The sequence below is a fragment of the Hoplias malabaricus genome, chromosome 2, assembly GCF_029633855.1.
Source record: "Hoplias malabaricus isolate fHopMal1 chromosome 2, fHopMal1.hap1, whole genome shotgun sequence".
NCBI classification, from domain to species: domain Eukaryota; kingdom Metazoa; phylum Chordata; class Actinopteri; order Characiformes; family Erythrinidae; genus Hoplias; species Hoplias malabaricus.
This window is the reverse complement of record NC_089801.1, coordinates 14,316,154-14,337,417: the sequence shown is the minus strand read 5'-3', so window position 1 is coordinate 14,337,417 and position 21,264 is coordinate 14,316,154. Positions and strand designations below refer to the sequence as shown.

Below are 21,264 nucleotides of genomic sequence, written 5' to 3'. Positions count from 1 at the left end.
TTTAAATACAAGAAGCATGTTTATTTTTCATAATATAAAACAATTTATGAAACATTTCAAGTACACGGCATTCCTCTTGACCGACACTTAGCAACAGTTAATACTCATGATTATAATTATTTTTATTGATTAATAATAGAAAGAGGGCATACAAGATTAAGATTAGACAGATTGGAGGTAGAGAAAAAGAAAGGTCACAGGAAAAGAAACAAGAAAGGAAAAAAGGAAAGGAAAGAAAAAGGAGTCGTTCCATACATTTGGTCAGTGTTCAGGACAGTTGGTTGAGAGAGAAGCGTCACATTCTTCACTGAATGGACTACAGCAGTAGTTTAAAAACAGTACGCACACAGAGAGGACACGAGAACCGAGATCCATGCAAAAAAAGCGTGTCCATGTCCAAGCAGCCAGCAGCCAGCAAGAGATCAGCGCATCACTAATATATCAACAACCGCAATTCACACGCAAAACCGGATCACAATTAAAAAGACAAGTTCCATAAGAAAAAATCAAACGAATGCAAATAGTCAGAATTAAGACTCTTCAAAACACAAGTTTGGCAAACAAACTCAAGTAATGTGCAAGTAACCTCCCAGGTTTGCTTCGTTCTTTTTTCTTTTTTTTCCACCGCGATCGAGGCCGCCGTAGTTTGCAGGCAAACAGCACTTGTTTCCAGCAGGAAAAGTGGCAATCAGCTTCAGAATTAATCCATCCTTCTTTCAGAAAAACTTGACCTCACAAGCACTGGAGCGTCAAGCTTCAGCAAAGGCGAGAAAGTGCCCGGTCCATATCACGACTCAAAAAACGTTCACCAAGAGGTTCCTTCCCGTCTTCCACCCCTTCCGAGATCAGACTCGCGGAAGCTCTGTTTTTTACTCAAGTGTTTTACGGAGCATTCTTGTAATTCCGCACTAGGTCTGATCTCACAAGCTGCAACAGTTGTGTTAGGGTTGGAACCTTTACTCCCACTTGGTTAGTACTTCACTGCAAAAAGTGCAATAATCTTCGCCACACTGTTTACTACTCTCATTAGAAAGAGAAAGAAAGAGTATGTGTTTATGAGTGTTTAAATAAGTGCAGTGTATTTAGAGAATGTTTAAGAGCACATTTGTTTGGAGTGTGTATGTGTGTGTGTGTGTGTGTATATATGAGAGAGAGAGAGAGAGAGAGAGAGAGAGAGAGTAGTGTTCGTCAGGCCTTCTCCATAGTGAAGCAGCTTCAGGGCGAAGCTTCAGCCTCGATAAGAGCTTCAGTGTGAGCCACTCTTCAGCATCACATCAGCTTCCACTTCAACAGGGTTCAGCTCCAAACACTCAAAGAGGTTTGTCAATCACCGTCACACCTACAAACCAATCACAGGCAAATTAGTCAAATGCACTGATAGATAAAGGACAAACAGTGTGCCTGAAGTGAAAAAACTTAATAGTGATCTTGATAAACGCTTTGAGTGAGAGAGAGTGTGTGTGTGTGTGTGTGTAATAAAAACATCATGTTTAAGTAAAAGGGATAAAAAGATGTTTTGCTTTTAAAAACCCACAGAAATGTTAAAAGTGGTCTCATGGGAAAACAATAATACAAGGCAAATTTATGTGCCTAAAATATAGCAACGGCCACCAGGTGTGTCTGTTACTTTCTACAAACATATCTAGTGCCTCACAAACGTACAAGCCTAGATATTATGGAGTAAAGAATAATAAAAATAGGTCAAATATATTTTTGAGCTTGTAAAAGAGTGGGCATTTGCGGTTGTGTTTGTACAACTACAGACACGCAAAATCCTAATCCACTAATTAACTGAAATGTGTAAATATGAAAACAAAAATATTGTGAGCTTAAAAAACATCTTTACAGCTGCTTCCCAACATAATGCCACAGAGACTTAATAAAGGGAAGTTCGCCCTTGAGGTACTTAAAATAAATCGAGACCTTAAATTTTCTCTCCTACTGACACAGGTAAACCGAAGGCGCTGGAATCTTTTTCTCCCTGATTGGCTACTCAGTAGGCAGCTTTCAGATTGGTGAGTGAGTGGGCACTATGCTGATTGGCTAGTCGGTGCCAGTCATACATCCACAGTTGCTAAAAGTTGTTCACATAAATAGAACTGGAGCTGGGTGTGCATATTTGTACCATCACACTCGACACATTTTATATAATTATTTTATGTTTTTAATTAATGTAACATGAATTAATTAATTTATTATTATTATTTTTAGTTTCATATTTGCACATTTAAACGGATGAAATGGATTTCTATTTTGCCTGTATTTAGTTGCTCAAACAACTACAAATGTAGTTCACAAACAGAACATTTTGTTCAACCTTTTTTTTTTGTACTCCACATGATGTGCCAAATGTCTACATTATGGAGTTAAAACAAATCTGACTGATCCCGCTGGTTTAAAATGGTGAATCATTAACTACTGCTGTCATGAGAGTCATTAAAGTATAAACATTCTCTCTCTCTCTAACCTGCATAGCTGCGTCCAGTACTCATGCAGGTTGGTAATATGGTCCACTTGTCTGTGCTAGGGTTATAATACTCCGCCGATGCCAGGTTACAGGAACCATCATCACCTCCGATCACATATAGCAGATTACTGACTGAACACACACCTAGAAACACACATACGCATGCATATATTTATTCCAAACTCAGTTTTGGGAATGGAACATTGTAGTGTTATGCCAAGCATGATCTTAAATAAAAAAATTTTGTATCATTTAGAATCTTTATTGATCAGTCCTACTGTAAACTGTATACATGAGTATAGCTGACGCTGCACAGAGCTTTGTGAAAAACAGTAGGTAAACAAGCCTATAAATTCATCAGAACTATCCAGACAGCGATAAAATAACACAGACACACCTGGTATTTTTTTTAAAAAAGCTATTTACCTCAAGATCTCATGAGAATTTAATCCCCTCTGAACTAGACTTAACCTAAACTAACCAACAGAGCAACAGTCAACATTCAAAGGTCATTTTTAGGTTTCTCTACCTGCATTTCGACGGCACATGTTCATGTCGGCCACCTGCTTCCAGGTACTGGAGGCAGGGTCAAACACCTCGCAGCTTTTCCTGACCAATGGGCCATCATGTCCACCTACAGCATACAGCAGGCCTTTCAGCACACCCACACCTGTCAGTCACAAACGCAGATTATAAAACAGCCAGCTGTTTATTAAGTGTAATGCTTGCCTGTGTCTGCGCGTGTGCATGTGTGTAACCTGCTCCACTTCTCCGGGTGCCCATCTCTGCTATGTATGTCCACTCATTAGTGTTGGGGTTATAGGCCTCTACAGTACTCAGACACTGGCGCGTCGCTCCATCATATCCTCCAACAGCATACAGTGTACCTATATATAAAACACACACACAGCTCATCAGAGTGACTACCTGTATATCAAAGCCCAAACACACATATTTCATGAGTAAATGAGGGGGGAAAACCATTAGGATTGAACTTTAGATGATCATTTATTGATATTTCCATTCTAAAACCAGTGCTTTAAAAAGGCATATGTAAACGTTATACAGTATACAAAAAGTATATATATATATAATTTTGCCTATTTTCCATATTTTATTGACATAAGTTAACACTTACTTACTTAATGCTTATTTACTCTCTGTTTGCACAAAAATATGGTCTGTGCAAATGTTATGCTACATAAATGTATGTATGTTTTTCCCAAGATGAAAAACTCAGCAACTGTATAGACACTGTGCACTAAACATCTGCACTCTCAAGAGATACATCTCTTAAATCTTCTTAAAGAGAACTGTAGCTGTCCAATTTATTGATGCTTTTGGTAGTTTGCTTCTTGTTGATTTAACACTAGATATTATTTCACCATAAATTACAGCTTCAATATCATGGGGATCCTTCACTGACCTGTAACAGAAACTGCACTGCGTAACTCGTGGAGGCAGGTAGGAAAACACCAACCCTCCCTTCTCCCTCCCATTCCCCTTGATACCAGGAAAGTGCTGCAAAAGTGAATTACACTCTGCAACTGTAGAGGGAGCCCAAACACCAAATATTACCTAGTGTTGCTTTAACCCTAGATTTCCAGTGAGCAATGTTTAATGCAGTCTCCTGAAGGTAATATAAAAAGGCATTTAAAAGCATTATTTGAGAGAGGGCCAACATCGCAGATTCTATCAAAGCGACAAGCAGTGCGCACACAGCTCAGCTTCAGTCTGGCCTTATACAAACATTTCAAACAAACAAAAACAAAATTGCGTTAAACAGATGTCCTGATCTAATCTCAAAGGTTGGTATCAGGGCTGATTAGAGCATTATTTTACTGAGCGGCAGCTTCACTCTTAACTGGACTGAGAGAAACAGTGTTTTTTATTTGTTGTGACTGTAAATATTAAGTGGTATTGGGATTATAATACTTTCTTTGAAATGTTCTATTTTTACTACTGCAATACTACACTAAACTTATACGAACTGCTTGTGAAGACGTTCTTCAAAGTTTACTTTGTTAAATAAATAAAAAAATTTAAAAAAGCAGCAGCTTTGGTGCAGGTAATTTCTTACTTAATGTGAGATATTCAGTGTCAAGCAGATACACTGGGCTGATTATAAGAACTATAAATGTATTTGAAGTGTGCACTGTGTAACAGTACTATCTAGGAAATTATAAGCATCGGATCAGGACTGTGTACAGGCAGATAATATTAAAAAGACTTGGATCGGAATCTGGGGCAAATAAACTTGATCGGGACATCACTAGTGTTATTAATAACGCACATTCAAATCTTCCACATATCACATGCTCCCTGCATATTCTCCTAGTGGACTCTAAACAAAAAAGGCTACTCTGTATAGGGACTGTGATTGCTCACACTCACCTCCGACCACACCCACTCCCACACTGCTGCGCCGAGTGTTCATAGGAGCTACGTGGAACCATTCGTTGGTCTTAGAATTGTATGCTTCAACAGTAGCCAGACCTGAGAAACAAAAGCAACACTTTATATTACCTACATCAGTGTTCAGGTTTAGAAGGGGTCCATGTTTACACTGCTTAAGCTTGGAATTTGTGGAAGAAAAATTGAGCCTATTACATGTTAGAAAAAAGTATCTAATGGTCCTTTTCCACTGTATGGTACCTACTCAATTTTACTCTATTTGGCTTTTTTACATTTCCATTAGTGAAATTTGGTACCTTGTACTTGGAACTGTGTAATTTTTGAGTACCTGCTCACATGTTCCACAAGAACCTTTTTACATTGACTTCCAATGAAAGACTGAAAGGTTTTTTCTCCTTCTTCTGTAAAGTTGCTAGTTTGGAGATTGGAGATTTGTTTTTATTCAACTCACACTGACAGCTCGTAAAATTACACTGTGGTCATTGGATTGGTGACTGAAAAAAGGACCATGCAAAACGGAACTAGGGGGAAAAAAACAAAAACACTATACTGGTCTGTCTGAACTGATGTGCAATTCCTGAATACATGATAAATAAACAACGCTCAGCATCACCGCTGCCATTGTTGTGGTTTCCAAATACAACGGTCCTAGTTAGAGGTGGTGACATCTTTGTGACATCACTGGCCACATTTCAGGAAGGAGCTGTTGTAGTGGAAAACAACCCAGGTACCAGGTTCCAAAAAGTGAGTAGAGCCGAGCAGAGTTGAGTTGAGTAAAATATTTACCATGCAGTTAAAAAGCGGCAAAAATGCATATATTTGCAAATATCTCATTAGATATCTGTAAATTCATGTAGTTACTACCACAAACTATTACAGTTTGTTTACCTGATAAAGCCTTAAGTCTAGACTTATTAATATACCTGATGATGATTCCTCATTGACACTGCAGTTCAGGTTTAATCCACACCAGAGGAACTAGACAAATGTGTATGCTTGCTGTAAACTAATAACATTGTGGCTTTGTGTGTGTTTAGAAATTATATTCCCTCGCTTAACCAATTATTCTTCCAAAACGAAGAGCATCAAAACCCATATTGTCATTCCACTGTGCAGTACCAGCTTCCACTCTTTTAAAAAGGAGATCAGTGATGATCTTAATGCATTCCGCTACATAAATATTAGTGATGTCATGTAAATAAATAGCTTCCTCGCGGCTTCACAACCAAACGCTGGAAGGCTTCATACCACTGTAACCAACAACCAGCATTGGGCATGATTTGCAGCAGCCCCACTGCATCCCATCTGATGTTTTTCTGTGGGGACTGCACAAGTTGTTCATGTGCAATTGAATGTGTCCTTTAAAAGCAGAACTCGAACTATTCGTGGCACCTACAAACCTTAGAACGGCACACAATACTGTGAGGCATTTGTGATTAGTCTCAGAGTCTCAATCATTCTGTTACCTGTGCTGCCATCGAAGCCGCCCACAGCGTAGAGCAGTCCATTAAGAACAGCAGCCCCTAGTGTTGATCTCCGATCCTGCATACTGCTCACACAGCACCATTCATCCTTCACTGGGTCATACGCATCCACTGTCCTCACTCTCAGAGAACCATTAAAACCTCCAACAGCATACACTACTCCACCCATGTACACCACACCTGTAAACGAACACACACACACAAAGAGTGTCGTGCATCAGAAAATTATATGGCAATTAAATTAGTTGTTTTCCATTTAAAACTTATAGTCAAAGTACCACTCATGTGCATTCTCTCACCCCAAACAGCCATAATATTAGAGAAAATGGGAATGTAGTAATGGAATTCAGAAATGTAATTGCTACTTATAAGTTATTGCTTTAGTAGATTAATTATGCATTTACTTTGACACCACTTCAAATTATGAACAAAGAAAATGGTCCGTTTACCTGCTCTGCATCGTCTGGATGGTAATTCCGCCACTTGGAACCATCGCTCCTCTTCAAAGTCGTAACACTCTACACTGCGGATAGCTTTAGGAGCCTGCCCCCCAACAACCACCATTACCTGCAAAATGCGCACACACACACTTAGACTTTTCATGTAGGTATTTTTTCACTGTGCCAATAAGAATAAATAATTCCGCACCTCCTGAGCCAATGGTTGTCATCTTGTAAAGTTCTGGATTGAGCAGTGAGTGCACTGGACCTCTACTGGACAGAGTTTAAAATTATTTATACAACCTTTAAAATAATATAATGTGAAGTGAACAAAATGTCCTTCATACTAATATGATGGTTCATTCATTCATTGTCTTTAAGTGCTTATCCAGTTCAGGGTTGCGGTGGGTCCGGCGCCTATCATTGGGCACAAGGCAGGAACACACCCTGGAGGGGGTGCCAGCCCTTCACAGGGCAACACAGACTCACACATTGACTCACACCTACGGACACTTTTGAGTCACCAATCCACCTACCAACGTGGACTGTGTGAGGAAACCCATGCGGACACAGGGAGAACACACCAAATTTCTCACAGTCACCCAGAATGGGATTTGAACCCACAACCTCCAGGTCCCTGGAGCTGTGTGCTAATATAAATGGTTGATACAGGAACATATTTAGATTATTTAACCTCAAATCAAGCATTTTCAAGCATCAGCCTGAAATGAACACACATGCTGACCCCACATGAGTTTGATATTAATGGCAGAGATGAAATTGATGAAAGAAAAATGATTTGTGAAACTGGCACACTCATCTTACATTCAGATTTGTCCATACACAAATTTGATGAATAAGTGTCATAAAACAAAACATCCAAAGATCTAGTAAAAGGCAAATAAAGGAAATAAAGGAATGTAAAAACAAAAAGACTATTATTCCTGTTTCTTTTGATAATGATGTACTGATAATGATCATAATTTTAATAATAATAATAATAGGGATAATAATAATAATAATAAAAATGTTCTGAATAAATCATATGTAAATGCTTCTTGTCAGGGAGCCAGCCTTGAGAACCCATGCCCTGCATAGTTTCATGTTTAGTGCCTAATGCACAAGTAACATAGCCATGGTGGGCTCTACAATTAGCTGATAACTGAATCAGTTGCATAAGAGAAAAGAGCAGAATAATGGAGTAAAGAAGCTGGTCTGAAATCACTTACATTGCAACAGGCTTTTGTGTACGTCAGCAAGTGAGTCAGCATTTTTATCACATTTTATTTCTTAATTATTTTGCTTTCTACTTGAATTGCTGACAATTTACCAGTAAAACACAGCCAGACAAATACAGATAAAACAGGTCCAGTCAAGGATGCATAAAATCTAATTGAATAATGAACTCTGTTCTGTAAAACAAATTTGTCCTGATGCAAAACTACATCTAAAATAAATAAATAAAAATAAATTTAAAAACTTTTCTATTTTAAATGCAGGCAAAATGTTTTATTGATTATTTGTTAATTTATTAAAGGTTACCAAATATTACTCAGTTTAAAAAGGGAGAGTTTTCCACTTTGTGTTTGTTAGTTTGCTGCTTATTTACCCATAGTTCTCTCCCAAGTAAGTTTTCTGTCATTTTCCAGTGCTGAAATTAAAGGCATTACTGATAACGTTGACACGAGTGATGAGTTTCGATGGTAAATGATACGATAGACAGACAGACGCTACAGTAGTCATTTACAGCTACTGCGATGTCTTTTTATCTAGAATGTTATCATGGGCACTGGAACCTGTGTTTCAACCTACATCTGGTCTTCAGGGTGGAATTACAAACTTCTGAAAAACTTCGGTCAAACTAAGAAAAAGCATTAACAGCTTTTAAAATTTAGTGGCATTAATAACTTATTGTATTAATGAGTAATTAACATGTTCTGTGGAATATACAACAGGTACCACCTAACAACGTCCAGAGAAATGAAAGCACAAATAACACACATACAAGCACTAACCTTCGGGTAACTGACGGGTGTGCGCACTCTGGTGCGAACGGTCTTCATCATGGACCGCTGGTCCGCAGGCAGCAAGTGGTACTTCATGGCTTCAATCAAGTAGTCTTTACAGGCACTGCTGTTTTTCACCAGCGACTCTTCCTCCACCCTCTGCATGACCAATTCAACATTGACATACTTTCAATATCATTGTTACATAAATAATAACTATTTAACTTCTCAAAAATGACATGAATACACTACAGGTCCAAACGTTTGTTTATAGACATAAATTAGGTATACCCACTGCGGACATAAATGTTTAGTTGTGTGCACACAGGTTTATCTCCAAAAGATGATACAAACTCTATGGAGCAGCTGCACATGAGCTTATGGTCACCATGCGCAATACAATGAGTCAGCTAAAGGTCTATAAAGCCCCCTGCACTGAGGCACTGGAACTGTGTTGTCTGCAGTGATATCCATCCAAGTCCTATAGGATGAGATGAAATGGCATTTGTGATCTTGTGATCCAGAACTAATCACCACCCGAACTCACTAACAACCTTGTGGCTGACTGGCACCACGTTCTCACAGCAATTCTTAAAAGTAACACTAGGTTCAATCTAGTATAGTTGCTCATGGGCTCCCCCTACAGTTGTAGGGTGAATATCACATTTACAGCACTGTCCTTCAATCAATGTGGAGCAGGGGAGTGATTTCCTTCCTTCAGAAGTTACAGTGTAGTTTCCAGCAGTGCTGAGTTAAAAGCTATTACCGCATCGGAGGGGGGCAAATTTTACATTAATATCATTTAAGGGGAAATATTGGCTGAGCAAGTTTTCATAAACATTTGGTATTAAAAGAAATACCAAAGTATTTATGTAAAATAAAAATTATCTGGTAGACACCCAATCAGGTTAATAAGACCAGTATTATCATCAATATCACTGCAGTGTATCAGGGCATCAGTAGATTAAAGAAATAAAAAGTGGATCTCTTCCATCACAGATGATTACTATACTTTAATTATTATGAATTATTGGGGCAGGCTTTTTCTTTTCTTTTTTTTTAATATTTAAATATCATTGCGTTCTCAAAGCCTGTAAAAATGCTCACTGCTAATGTCTAGAACCCTAAAGTTTCTCCAGAAGGGGGTGCTATCAAGTCATTTTAGTAGACTCAAAAGTGTCCGTAGGTGTGAGTGTGTGTGTGTTGCCCTGTGAAGGACTGGCGCCCCCTCCAGGGTGTATTCCCACCTTGCGCCCAATGATTCCAGGTAGGCTCTAGACCCACCGCGACCCTGAACTGGATAAGTGGTTACAGATAATGAATGAATGAATGAATGAAGATTTTGACAGCATTCCAAGAGTAGTAGAGATGACAGGTTAGACAAACACTACTCCAGCTCATACCATAGGTACTGTAATGATGTTCATAAACAAGAAAATGCAGTCCCACTGCTCCACAGGCCAGTGTTTGGGGTCCTTTTACCCTTCTAGACTACGCTTAATCATTGCCTCTTTAGGCTTGTGTGTCAGTCCCATTTAATGTCATTCTTTTCCATACATATTACAAAGGCTGTACATGCACATGTGATCAGACTGCTTTCGTGGGAGATAATTACTTAAAATAACCATGGGTAGCTACAGGCTTATGGATATATAGTGCATCTCCCATGCCTAGTGCATGTGTGTCTGTAAATTAGTGCTGAGGCCTAATGCACACTAACAAACACACACCTGCACAAGATACTCTCTGGAGAGGAGAGGCAGCCGCACGTGTTCCATCAGATGAGCCATATGTTCTTGTCTCACATCTTTATCGTGTTTTACCCATGCAATGACAGCTTCAAATACCTAGAAACAAACACATATTAAATTAAACAAAATTCATGCTTTATGGTCATTGAACAAAAGTGCAATTAAATTTGAGTTCTGCATTAAATCCATCTGTGAAATACACACACACACACACACTGGTTATAAGGGAAAGTGAACACATCCAGAGCAGTGGGCAACGAACCTCAAAGGGAGCTTTTAGGTGTTGGGTGCCTTACTCAATCATGGACTGAGAGGGCAGATATTATTGTTCCTTCACTTCAGATCCCGTCCCAAGACCAATTTTCTAATCATTAGGCCACGGTTGCCTTGATCACATGTCTGTGAACATTGCATGAGGACCCAGATATGACTATTAAGTGCAGCTCTGTGTATCACCATTAAAAAAAAAAAAAAAATTTTAGTTTCAGACACCACAGGAGTAAAGTTTCCACGGCAACCCAAACAGCCACGAGGCCTCTACTCATCTCCTGTTTCCTAGACGACGAAAGAGCCTTGGCTTGCCAACCGCAGCATCTCCCTGGATGCTACTATCACATGCGGCAAGTTGCCATGGTGATGAAGCTGCAAGTCAGCATGGCATAGTCAAGTGTGCCCTGATGCATGTGCAGTAGTAAACAAATTCAGGATCAGATAATGCATTGACTGCATTTATACATGGTCACTATTAATATTTTAGCATTTCAGCTAATTAAATTTTGGCAATAATTCGTAAATACCGAAAATAAACTGGAAATAAATTGGTGGATTACTCTCAATGCTACAGTGATAATGACGTGGCGGCTTGTTACGTATGTTAACGTAAGCTGGCCGGAGTGGATCAGACACAGCAGTGTTGGTAGAGTTTTTAAAACCCTCTATGTCACTGCTGGACTCTGCTGAATCGTCCACCAAGCAAAAAATATCCAGGCAAAATGCATCTTGTGACCACTGATGAAGGACTAGACGATGACCAACCCCCAAAGTGTGCAACAACAGATGAGCTACGGTCACTGATTTTACATCTACAAGGTGGACCAAGAGGACACACTGATAAATATGTACAAAGTGTGTAGAAACAATTAGGACATTTTAATATTGAAATATAAACCTGTGAGTGTGTGCTGTACCTTCTCCTCAGTTGGTATTGTAAGTTTGTCACTAGCGATGAGGCTGCAGACCTGTTCCATGCCCAGGTTCAGGAACTCCTCACATTGTACAACTTCTGAGAAGTGCTGCTCTGTGGAGAGAGAGAAAGAGAGAGAGAGAGAGAGAGAGAGAGAGAGAGAGGTGTATATAGATATATAGATAGAGAGAGAGAGGTATAGAGAGAGCGAGAGATACAGAAAGACAAAGAGAAAAGTGAGGGGTAGGGATATAGAAGAAAAATATTCCCCCAAAAAACCCAAATCGCCAAAATGCATTAACAATATAATATTAATATAAATTGTTGCATGTTTTTGAAACACTTATTTGCTTCCTCCCAAGTAAACACTAGGGTTAAGAGGCCTCTACAAATAAATCAACACGCACACTCCCACTTCATAAGGTTCATGGCTATTAATTGTCTCAGATACACCACGTGGTGCAACCTGGACACATGTTCAGTGATGAACCCAGGGCCATAAGGTGTTTCAGGTCTTAGATCATCAGACACCCTCTCCTGCGCCACCCAGCTGGGATTGATCATCCTCTGACTTAAGTCAAGTAATGTGCTACACCAATCAGCCACATTGATGCCCTGTCATCTGCATCAATTATGGTTTTGATGGCTCTTCTCTGATGCAACCGTCCAATTCCAAGGAGACTGCCCTGCAAAGTCCCTACAGCCAACCTCAGTGGGCTCACAGTTGCTCTTTCACCCATTACTTCTACAGACCTCTGTGAACTCAAGATATTTATTCATTTAAAATGATGAATAGTGAGAAAAAAAATCTAACTACCTTTCAAGGTCCAAAGGGTCTTTTCTGTGAAGTGATAGGGCTCTGGATTTCAATTAAAAGTGTCTCTAAAGAAACATGAAACTCAAACTGCACTTGGATAATGCAGAAACCCCAGGCATATGCATTGAAAAATGTATCCCATCACAGGCTATTATTATCTAATATTTCTCCTTGCCAACACTGTGATTATCATGTTTTAAGCATTGTCACAGGCTTACTTGTTAATTGTGGTATCAGTTTGCATCAACCTATTGTCCGGGAGAAAAACACACACCAGGCATTTCTGTAAAAGTGTTGACGGCTCAGGATCCACAAACACACACACACACCTGCGTAGGTATTGGCGAGGTTGAGGAGGTCGCAGCAGGCATGCAGGTCAGCGAATGCGCGGATGCCCAGGCAATTGGTGGGGTGAAGCTGAGTCGACAGAAATTCGCAGCAAGCTCTCTTCACTTCCTGCAGCTGAAGCAGACCAGCAGCTGGCAGCAGCACCTATGCATAAAAAAAACAACATCTGGAGTATATTACACATACTCTCCAAATACAATGATAATAAAATGGAAGGGAAGAGAGCACTATGATCAGTGATAAATCAACTTTGTCTTAAATTTATGATCATTTTGGGAATGTACAATCCTACTGTTCCATTTAACAAGCAATAAATTGCAAAACTGTATGGGGCTGTATGGTTCTGTTATGTTAAAATAGGCCTGGACCGCCACTTAAAAGACCTCATTCAGAAGGCAGCATGTGTTACTCCAAAATATGAATGTATCTTTTAGTTTTAAATTGTGCCTTTACACATTTCACTAACACTTACACACTCCCACTGCACGAGAAATGCTTGTCGTATTGTATTAGGCCAATTATGATGCAGGACACTGTACAAACATCTGGATGTAAACCTGGCTTATTTCACCTTGTTTCAACTTGAGAGTTTCAATCTACGCCAAGCTGAAAAGCACCAACCGTTAGCGTCTACTTCTTAGACCTGAAGTGTTTTTACACACACAGAGCACTAAAACACCACCCACTCACACACACACCACCCACAAAAACACCCAGAATTTCCTGAAGATTTCATTAAAAGCTGCGATTGCCTCATGAACCAAAAGGACAAGTAGAACACAAAGAGAAAATAAAATATGGGGAAAATGTGTAATTGAAACCTTAATTCCCTCAGCACCTCTGCTGGGTGAAAGAAAGATAGAAAATAAGACAGAAAGAAATAAAGGTTTATCATTCAATATTAATATTTAGAAACCAATAGTTTGGGGGAAAGAAATCAAGGAAAATAGCTGGTTTTCCAAGGTTGTGCCTACTTCATCCCTCCACATCTAGAGGGGCGAATGCATAATCAGCACAGATTAATGGCATAAATATTTCTGCCACTGCACATAAGAAAGGGTCCAGTCAAGAGGAGAAATGATTAACATGTATTACCTGAACATTCTCTTCAGTGACCTGTATCTCAGCAGTGTAAACATAGTCGATCAACATTCCCAGAGTCCAGCCATCTATCTCCTTTATCCGGACTTTCTTCTGTCTGCTTTCAGTCATCTCACCTACACACACACACACACAATCATCAGCCAGAAAGACTTACACCTACACAGAGTATCATCAGCAATGTGACACATCCTCTCACAAATTACCACCCTGGTGACACATCGTCCTCAAACAGGCCACATTCTCATAAATATTGAACAGGTACACAAACCCACACCAAATGATCTCTGTATGTAGAATACACACATAAACCATCAGCCGTGAAACATACAAAATATACACACAATACATTCAGTAGACATGCTGGATGTCAGCGCACCCGTTCCTTACAGTCCCATCATTTTCAAAACTGCTGATTTAAGAGCTGTCATTAAGTTTACTAATTTGAGTGATCTAGCCATTATTCAAGTTGTTATATTCAATTCAGTCCAACGTATTTATAAAGCGCATTTAAAAGCCAAAGCTGACCAAAGTGTTGTACAGCAGCTAAAACAATAACAAAACCTTAACTGAGAAAACTGGACAGAGGTAGAGAAACAACAGAGGAAAACAATTCAAAATAAGATTCAGGAAAATGTTAATACACCATTAAGAATGTTAGAATGCCAGAAATAATAAAATGAGAGCCAATTTGAAAACTAATGTAGAGATCACAAGGTTAACCACCGTCATAAGCCAGGCGGGGAAAAAAATGTAGGTCTTAAACCAGGATTGAATTCCTCAATATATATTAGTTGAACTAATATCATGAGGAAAGGAATTCCACAGCCAGCATCAGAAAATACAGGAAGAGGGGTCATCATCAAAACATCAAATCATCACCAATAATTTGGGAGCTTGGCAATGGACCAAAGATGATAACCTCAGATTTGCTCTCATTACGCTGAAAGAAGTTATAGGTTAACCAAAGCCTAGCTTATTTCATTCAGAGAGCCTGTACAAGGAAAGTTTTCCCCCATGCTTGTGGAGAAAATACAGCTGATATCAACTGCGTATCAGAAGGTATGACATTCCAAATTTCTGGAAAGTTTTTCTAAAGGGGCACACGTTGCATGTTATTGTATACATTACATATATTTATCAAACATTTAAGCTTAGGTTATTTACATGAAATTAGTAACTACAAACATAAATCACTATTTCAGTCAAACAAGGCAAACTGAGTGTTAACAGCACCCCCTTGAGGAGAATGTCAAACTGCTAAACATGGCTTTATTATGCTTCCATTGGTCACTCAAATTACTAAGCATTTCTAGTGAGCAAGTAATTTTATAGTATATAGTTGATATGTGAACACGTATATATCTATGTTTGTCTGATATTGTGTATTCTTCCTTACCAGTGAACATTGCATGGAAATACGGGCTCCCAGCAGCTAAAACCACTCTATGTGCTGCAATCTCCACATCCTCCGCAACAATGGTCACATCACACAATACACTTTGACTGGTAAAAAACAAACAGAAGGATTCAATTACAACAGCACTTCTCTTTCAACAAGTTCACAATTCAGGACTGAAATTAGAGCTGGACGATATGGATAATATTTATATCACAATAAATTTCTTAATTACAATCAATATGATATAATTCCGATATTTATATGAACAATAAAGAAAAGCCACAGAAAAACTGCCAAGAACTGAAACAACTTGATATCACCATCAAACAACAACCTCTTGGCTTTGTCAATATTAATATTTTTAAACTAAAAAAAATGTATATTGCAATATATATATATATAGCCCTGTGAAGGACTGGCGTCCCCTCCAGGGTGTATTCCCGCCTTGCGCCCAATGATTCCAGGTAGGCTCTGGACCCCCCGCGACCCTAAATTGGATAAGCGGTTACAGATAATGGATGGATGGATGGATGGAATATATATATACATAAATATTGAATTGTTGTTCAGCCCTAACTGAAATATATTGCTGGTAAAAGTCCCCACTAGACAAACTCCAGAATATATTAAAACACTGGTACTAGTTAATAAAATATGGTATTGTTTCTTGCTCCAACAGAGTCCCAAACCCTGTCTGTTATTTGTTTCATTCCTTTGTATAATAAACACAAACATGTCGATATTGACAGCTACAGAGTGAAACTGAACACACAAACACACCTGCGCAGTTCATTCATGATCCTGAAGGCTTTCCTCATGTGGCGTGGATTAATAGTGACAGCACTCTGCTTCTCACACACATCGTCTTTCAGCTCCAAAGCTTTATGATTGCAAAGTTTAGTGCATCTGGAAAACACAAGTACAGAGTTCTATACGACATATTTCCAACATATGTATAAACATGACGAGCTATTAATGCTTTTAAACTGTTTCCAGAATTCATATCTATATAAAACACATCCACACACACAGTATTGTATTTAAAAAACATGCTGCATGGAGAAGCAGCTGTTGATTCTTGGTGGACGTAGGCCTGTGGGCCTGATAGCGTAATAAAGCAATTACAGGTGTAGTTCATTCTTATGTAAACAAACATGCAAGTAAACACAATGGGCGATACTGAGGTCAGCAAATATGATTGAGGAAATGTCCATATATCGTGCGATAAGTCAATAATATAATTATCGTTACAGGCCTGTGTGGATGGTGATTTCGGCTGGAAATTAAAGGAATTCGAGGCGGACACTTTTTTTACACTTTAGTGTATATACAAAATTATTTAAATAAATGTATATAAGAGAGAGAATTTCCACATTAAAGCTACAGTAGAGATTATAACTGTCCCACACCCTAGATCAACTAAACTAAGCACCATCACAAACATTTAGTCTGGGACTATTGCAATACAAATCCAGGTCTTTAGCACAGTGTACTGCGATGGTTGAACTAAGGTCTGAGTCAACCTACACTGTCAGAACATGTGTCACCGTTGTGGTACCTTTTGCGGTCTCTGTGGTACAAACATTCACCTCTCCTTCTGGAGAAGAGAATGTATATATTACTTTAGGGAACACAACTGAACTTTTAAACACTGTTGTACCTTTAAAAGTTAAATTTTCACTATTTGTACCTTTAGTGACTAATAATGTACCTCTTTTTCCTGAGCGTGTGAGCATAATTAAAATATACAGAGTGCAGAGTCAGACTGATATTGTCCTGTACCTGTTTGCTTCTTATAATCTACAGTCAATTGCTCACTACATGTCTCCCAAAAGTGGCGCAGCAGGTAGCGTCTCAGTCACACAGCTCCAGGGAACTGGAGGGTGTGAGTTCAAGTCCCGCACTGAGTGACTCTTTGGTGTGTTCTCCTCGTGTCCCCATGGGTTTTCTCCGGGTGCTCCAGTTTCCTCCCAGGGTTCAAAAACAAATAAATAAATAAACAAACAAACAAACAAAAAAGTGTATGTAGGTGTATTGGCTACTCAAAAGTGTCTGTAGTGTCTACAGAGAGTGAATGAATGAATGTCTCCAAAAAGTCTCTAGCTTTTAAATATGAATGAGAAATTGACTATGAGAAAAGTCTAGGAACAAACTTAAGTATCCGTAAGAATCAGTCAGTCATGTTATTTGAATCAGTGTTTCCCCACTGCTGCAGAAACGCAGTCACCGTTTTATAACTTTGCTGTAACATAGTTGTTTAAGGATGACTGAAACAGTTAATCACACAGCCCCAGTGTAGGTTGTGTTATTATTGCCAGGACTGAAACTAGGAAACACTGATTTAAGTAACACAAGTTACTTAGTGTAGAAGCAACCAATCATTTCCCCAGTTGTTGTGTATCTCCAATAACAGTCAGACCATATGTCAAACCCACTCTGTGCAGTGACTGTGAAATATAAGCCACAGCAATCTCCAGGGGCAAAGAAAAGGATGTGATACTATGATATTTTTGCAGCTGTGGTTCATTTAAATCACCCTGAGGACATCTGAGGCTTTTCACTAGGACAAGCTCAAACCTTTTGTCAAATTTTATAGAATAATGATATTGCTCAGAGAAAGTGTGCTGCTTATTTTAAATTAGTTTGTTCTGATCACAGAAGAGGTGCTGGTAATTCATTTCTAATTAATTCATTTTGAGGACTGCTTGTTTAAAACTGTCTATAAAAATGGCAATAAGGCTTTATGGTGGTAATAATATTTTTCAACATATTCCAAAGTATTTTATTAAAGTGATTGTGCATGAATTTGAGTTAAAACTAGGACAGATTTTCAAGTTCTAAAAGAAAAGGAAAGCAAAAAAAAGGAGACAGTAATATTACACTTGGTCTTTCATTAACTGAGGAACATTATCTAATATTACATACCGATAAGTGGCAAAAAGTATGTACACCTTAATAAGGGGATCTGGAGCCTGCCAACCCACAAACTGTGAAACAAGGCTACCCAGTCGGTTTTACTGTGGGGCCGTTCTGATTTTGCGCAGCACCTTGCACAGGGTTTAGACACTTTGTTCACTTGAGGAAAAGGGACATTTCCCTTTAAAGCATTTGTTCAATAATCTCCCCTAAAATCCTTTATGAAAGAAGAAATTGTGTTGTAAGCTTAGCTCAAAGGATTCACAATTTCTCTTTCTCTTTAAGAATAAAATCTCTAAATCTCGTTTTTGCATTTCTTTATTGTATTTATTGAAAAATGAATGGTACCTGGGCAACTTTCTATGAAAGAATAAGCATTATCTTCAGAGGTGGAAGTCACCAAGTCCTTTTATGTACACATTGCTCAAAAGTCACCAACCTAGAAATATAGTATCCCTTGTGTTCCACAACACTACAGATGTAGGTCTGAAAAAAATGTAGGACTGTAGAGGGCTGAAGACTTTTTATCAGAGCTTTAACTACAGTACTGGTTTTCATTGAGGTTCCTGATGTCAAGGTTATTGTACTTACCATGGCCAAATACAGCTGTAGCTACACCTACACCAGACCTAACCTGAACTTCAAGATCTTTTGAAGCTTAAATTAAATCCCCAGGGTTTACAGTTCAGGTCAGGTTTGACTAATTACAGCTGTAGCTCAAACAGAACCACAGTAAGTGGAGCCTTTATTAAGAGATAAAGGTGTACTGTTAAAGAGGTCGTCTACGAATGTAGGCAAACACTATTCTCTGGTTTGTTTACGTTCAGAAGCTCCATTTTAATATGTGGAATGGTATGTTTGAGGGGGAAAAACGACTGTTATTTGAATGTGGTTAAAGTTTAACGTGTCTATAAGTTTTATTCACTGTTTGAATTGCCAGAGAAACTCATTCTTAACTCAAGATATTTTTGGTTTTGTAGAACTTTAGGTCTGTGATTACTTTCATGCAGTTAGCGCTCTCCCAGATTTGGAGTCAGTTCCATTAACAGGAAATATAATTTAATATTACCCACCAATGGAGCAGGAATAGAGCAGTATCCTCAGATCAGCTCATGATTTTTCAACATGTGGTGGTCTCTTCATTGTCTAAAATCCCCCAAAATGCCACTTTTCTACCATGAGCAAAGAGAGAATATGCCTAGCACACTGGACCATTTATTATTTATTTATTTTTTATCCCATTTACAGACACTGGGGCGTCATAAACACATTAGACTGCTTTTGAGCACGCTAACAGACTGGAGAGCAGCACGGTGAGGAAACATCCTCAGAATTTGATAAAAATCGTTAAAATTATGAACATCGCCTTTAGGGTCAGGTTTGTTCCATTACGCCACGCCACAACTACAACCCTATCTATCTTATTTTATTTTATTAACTTTTTTTCGCAAGTACTGGCAAAAGAGTGGCACATATGTGTCTTAGAGTGGACATATATATGTGTGTGTGTTGTGTTTATTGACAGTTTTACAGTGAATGTATTTTTGTGTGTATTAGTGGTCTTACAGTGGATGTATATATGTGTTGTGTGTGTTTTGAAGGTCTTGCATTGGAATTTGGAGGTTTTACATTGGAATTCTTACAGTAGAAGTATGTGTTTGTGGTGTGTGTATTGGACGTCCCTGATAGCAAGGAGACGGCGGACCACTGTTGTCCCACTGAGGGCAAAGTTGGAGGTCCACTAGTGTTTTGCACAGCGTTTTCTGGGCGGACAACTGGTGATTTAAAAATAATTTTAGACAAAATGCCACATTTGAGCACTTTTCCATTCACAGTCCAATTTACATTGTTTTCCTTCATTAGGTTCTTTTTGTTGTTCTTTATAAATAATATTAGTAAATCATTTTAATCCACCACAGTGTCAACATTTTCAGCATTTAATCATTTTATATCAGGTTTATACTCATTATTATATCTCTCATAGGTGTTGGTAATATTTGTATTAGTTTGTTTTCCAGAATAAAAGTCTCTGTGAATGTAAAATCAGTTTGAGGAGATTATAAATGAGTTATATCCCGTACAGGACAGTGATCTGAGTGGTCTACTGTTAGTGGTGTGTCAGGTTTTTTTATGCCAGTGGACCGATATATGCTCGCTGTCTGTGGTCTTACAGCAGATATGTGTAGTGTCTGTATATTGGGGGTCGTACAGTAGATACATGTATCTGTGTTGTGTGTTTGTATGTACTGGAGGTCTCATAGTAGATGTATGTGTTATGTTTGTGTACGAGGGGTCTAGCAGTGGATGTATTTCTGTTTTGTGTGTGAATGTGTTTCTGAGGATTTACCGTGTGTGTGTGTGTGTGTAAGTCTTTCAGTAACAGTTAGTTAGATGTATGTTGTGTGTGTTGGTGGTCTTACAGTGGATGTATCTCCATGGCGGTACGTGTGTTCAGGCCGTGGTCTCATCACAAATGAAACACCATCAGCTGCGCTTCATCCTCTCGGTAAAATCCAGGTTTATTAACAGATGAACCCCGCCGTGTCCCCCTTAGTCCTCACAGCGTTAACGGCGTTAACGTCTCTCTCTGACACAAACAACAGCAGTTCCTCTGAGTCCCCACACTGTCCCGAAACACTGCCATAAACACAACATGAACAAGCCTCACAAAAGACGATTTACTATTAATGTTAGTATTAAAATTTCACCTCAGGGAGCGACAGTAGGATAAAAAAAAAAAACAACTAGAAACACGCTCCCGTAACCGAACGCAGCCTCGACGCTAGCGCCGCCGTCTCCGTGGATGACTCTCCGGTTACCGTCTTAAAGGAGAAGCGACCCCGTCCGATTTGATAGGAACCAGACGTCTGAAGAGTTTAAAGGGCAATTCTACATTACTGCATATATCAGCTGTTCAGGTATATATATATATAT

The 21,264-nt window shown here is 38.9% G+C and overlaps 1 protein-coding gene across 1 annotated transcript; it reads right to left on the bottom strand.

The window, feature by feature from the left end:
- Positions 1 to 32: 32 nt before the first annotated feature.
- klhl2 (kelch-like family member 2) lies at positions 33 to 21,110 on the bottom strand. The gene is made up of 15 exons (XM_066662362.1): positions 20,751 to 21,110; positions 16,195 to 16,320; positions 15,412 to 15,518; positions 14,007 to 14,128; positions 12,893 to 13,055; positions 11,751 to 11,860; positions 10,543 to 10,659; positions 8,822 to 8,971; positions 6,816 to 6,933; positions 6,349 to 6,546; positions 4,862 to 4,963; positions 3,226 to 3,354; positions 2,997 to 3,137; positions 2,468 to 2,611; positions 33 to 1,339 (listed from the first exon to the last, which is right to left on the bottom strand). The coding sequence occupies exons 1-15, from the start codon at positions 20,765 to 20,767 to the stop codon at positions 1,311 to 1,313; spliced, it is 1,773 nt and encodes a 590-aa protein (XP_066518459.1). The 5' UTR covers positions 20,768 to 21,110; the 3' UTR covers positions 33 to 1,310.
- Between the last annotated feature and the right edge of the window lie 154 nt (positions 21,111 to 21,264).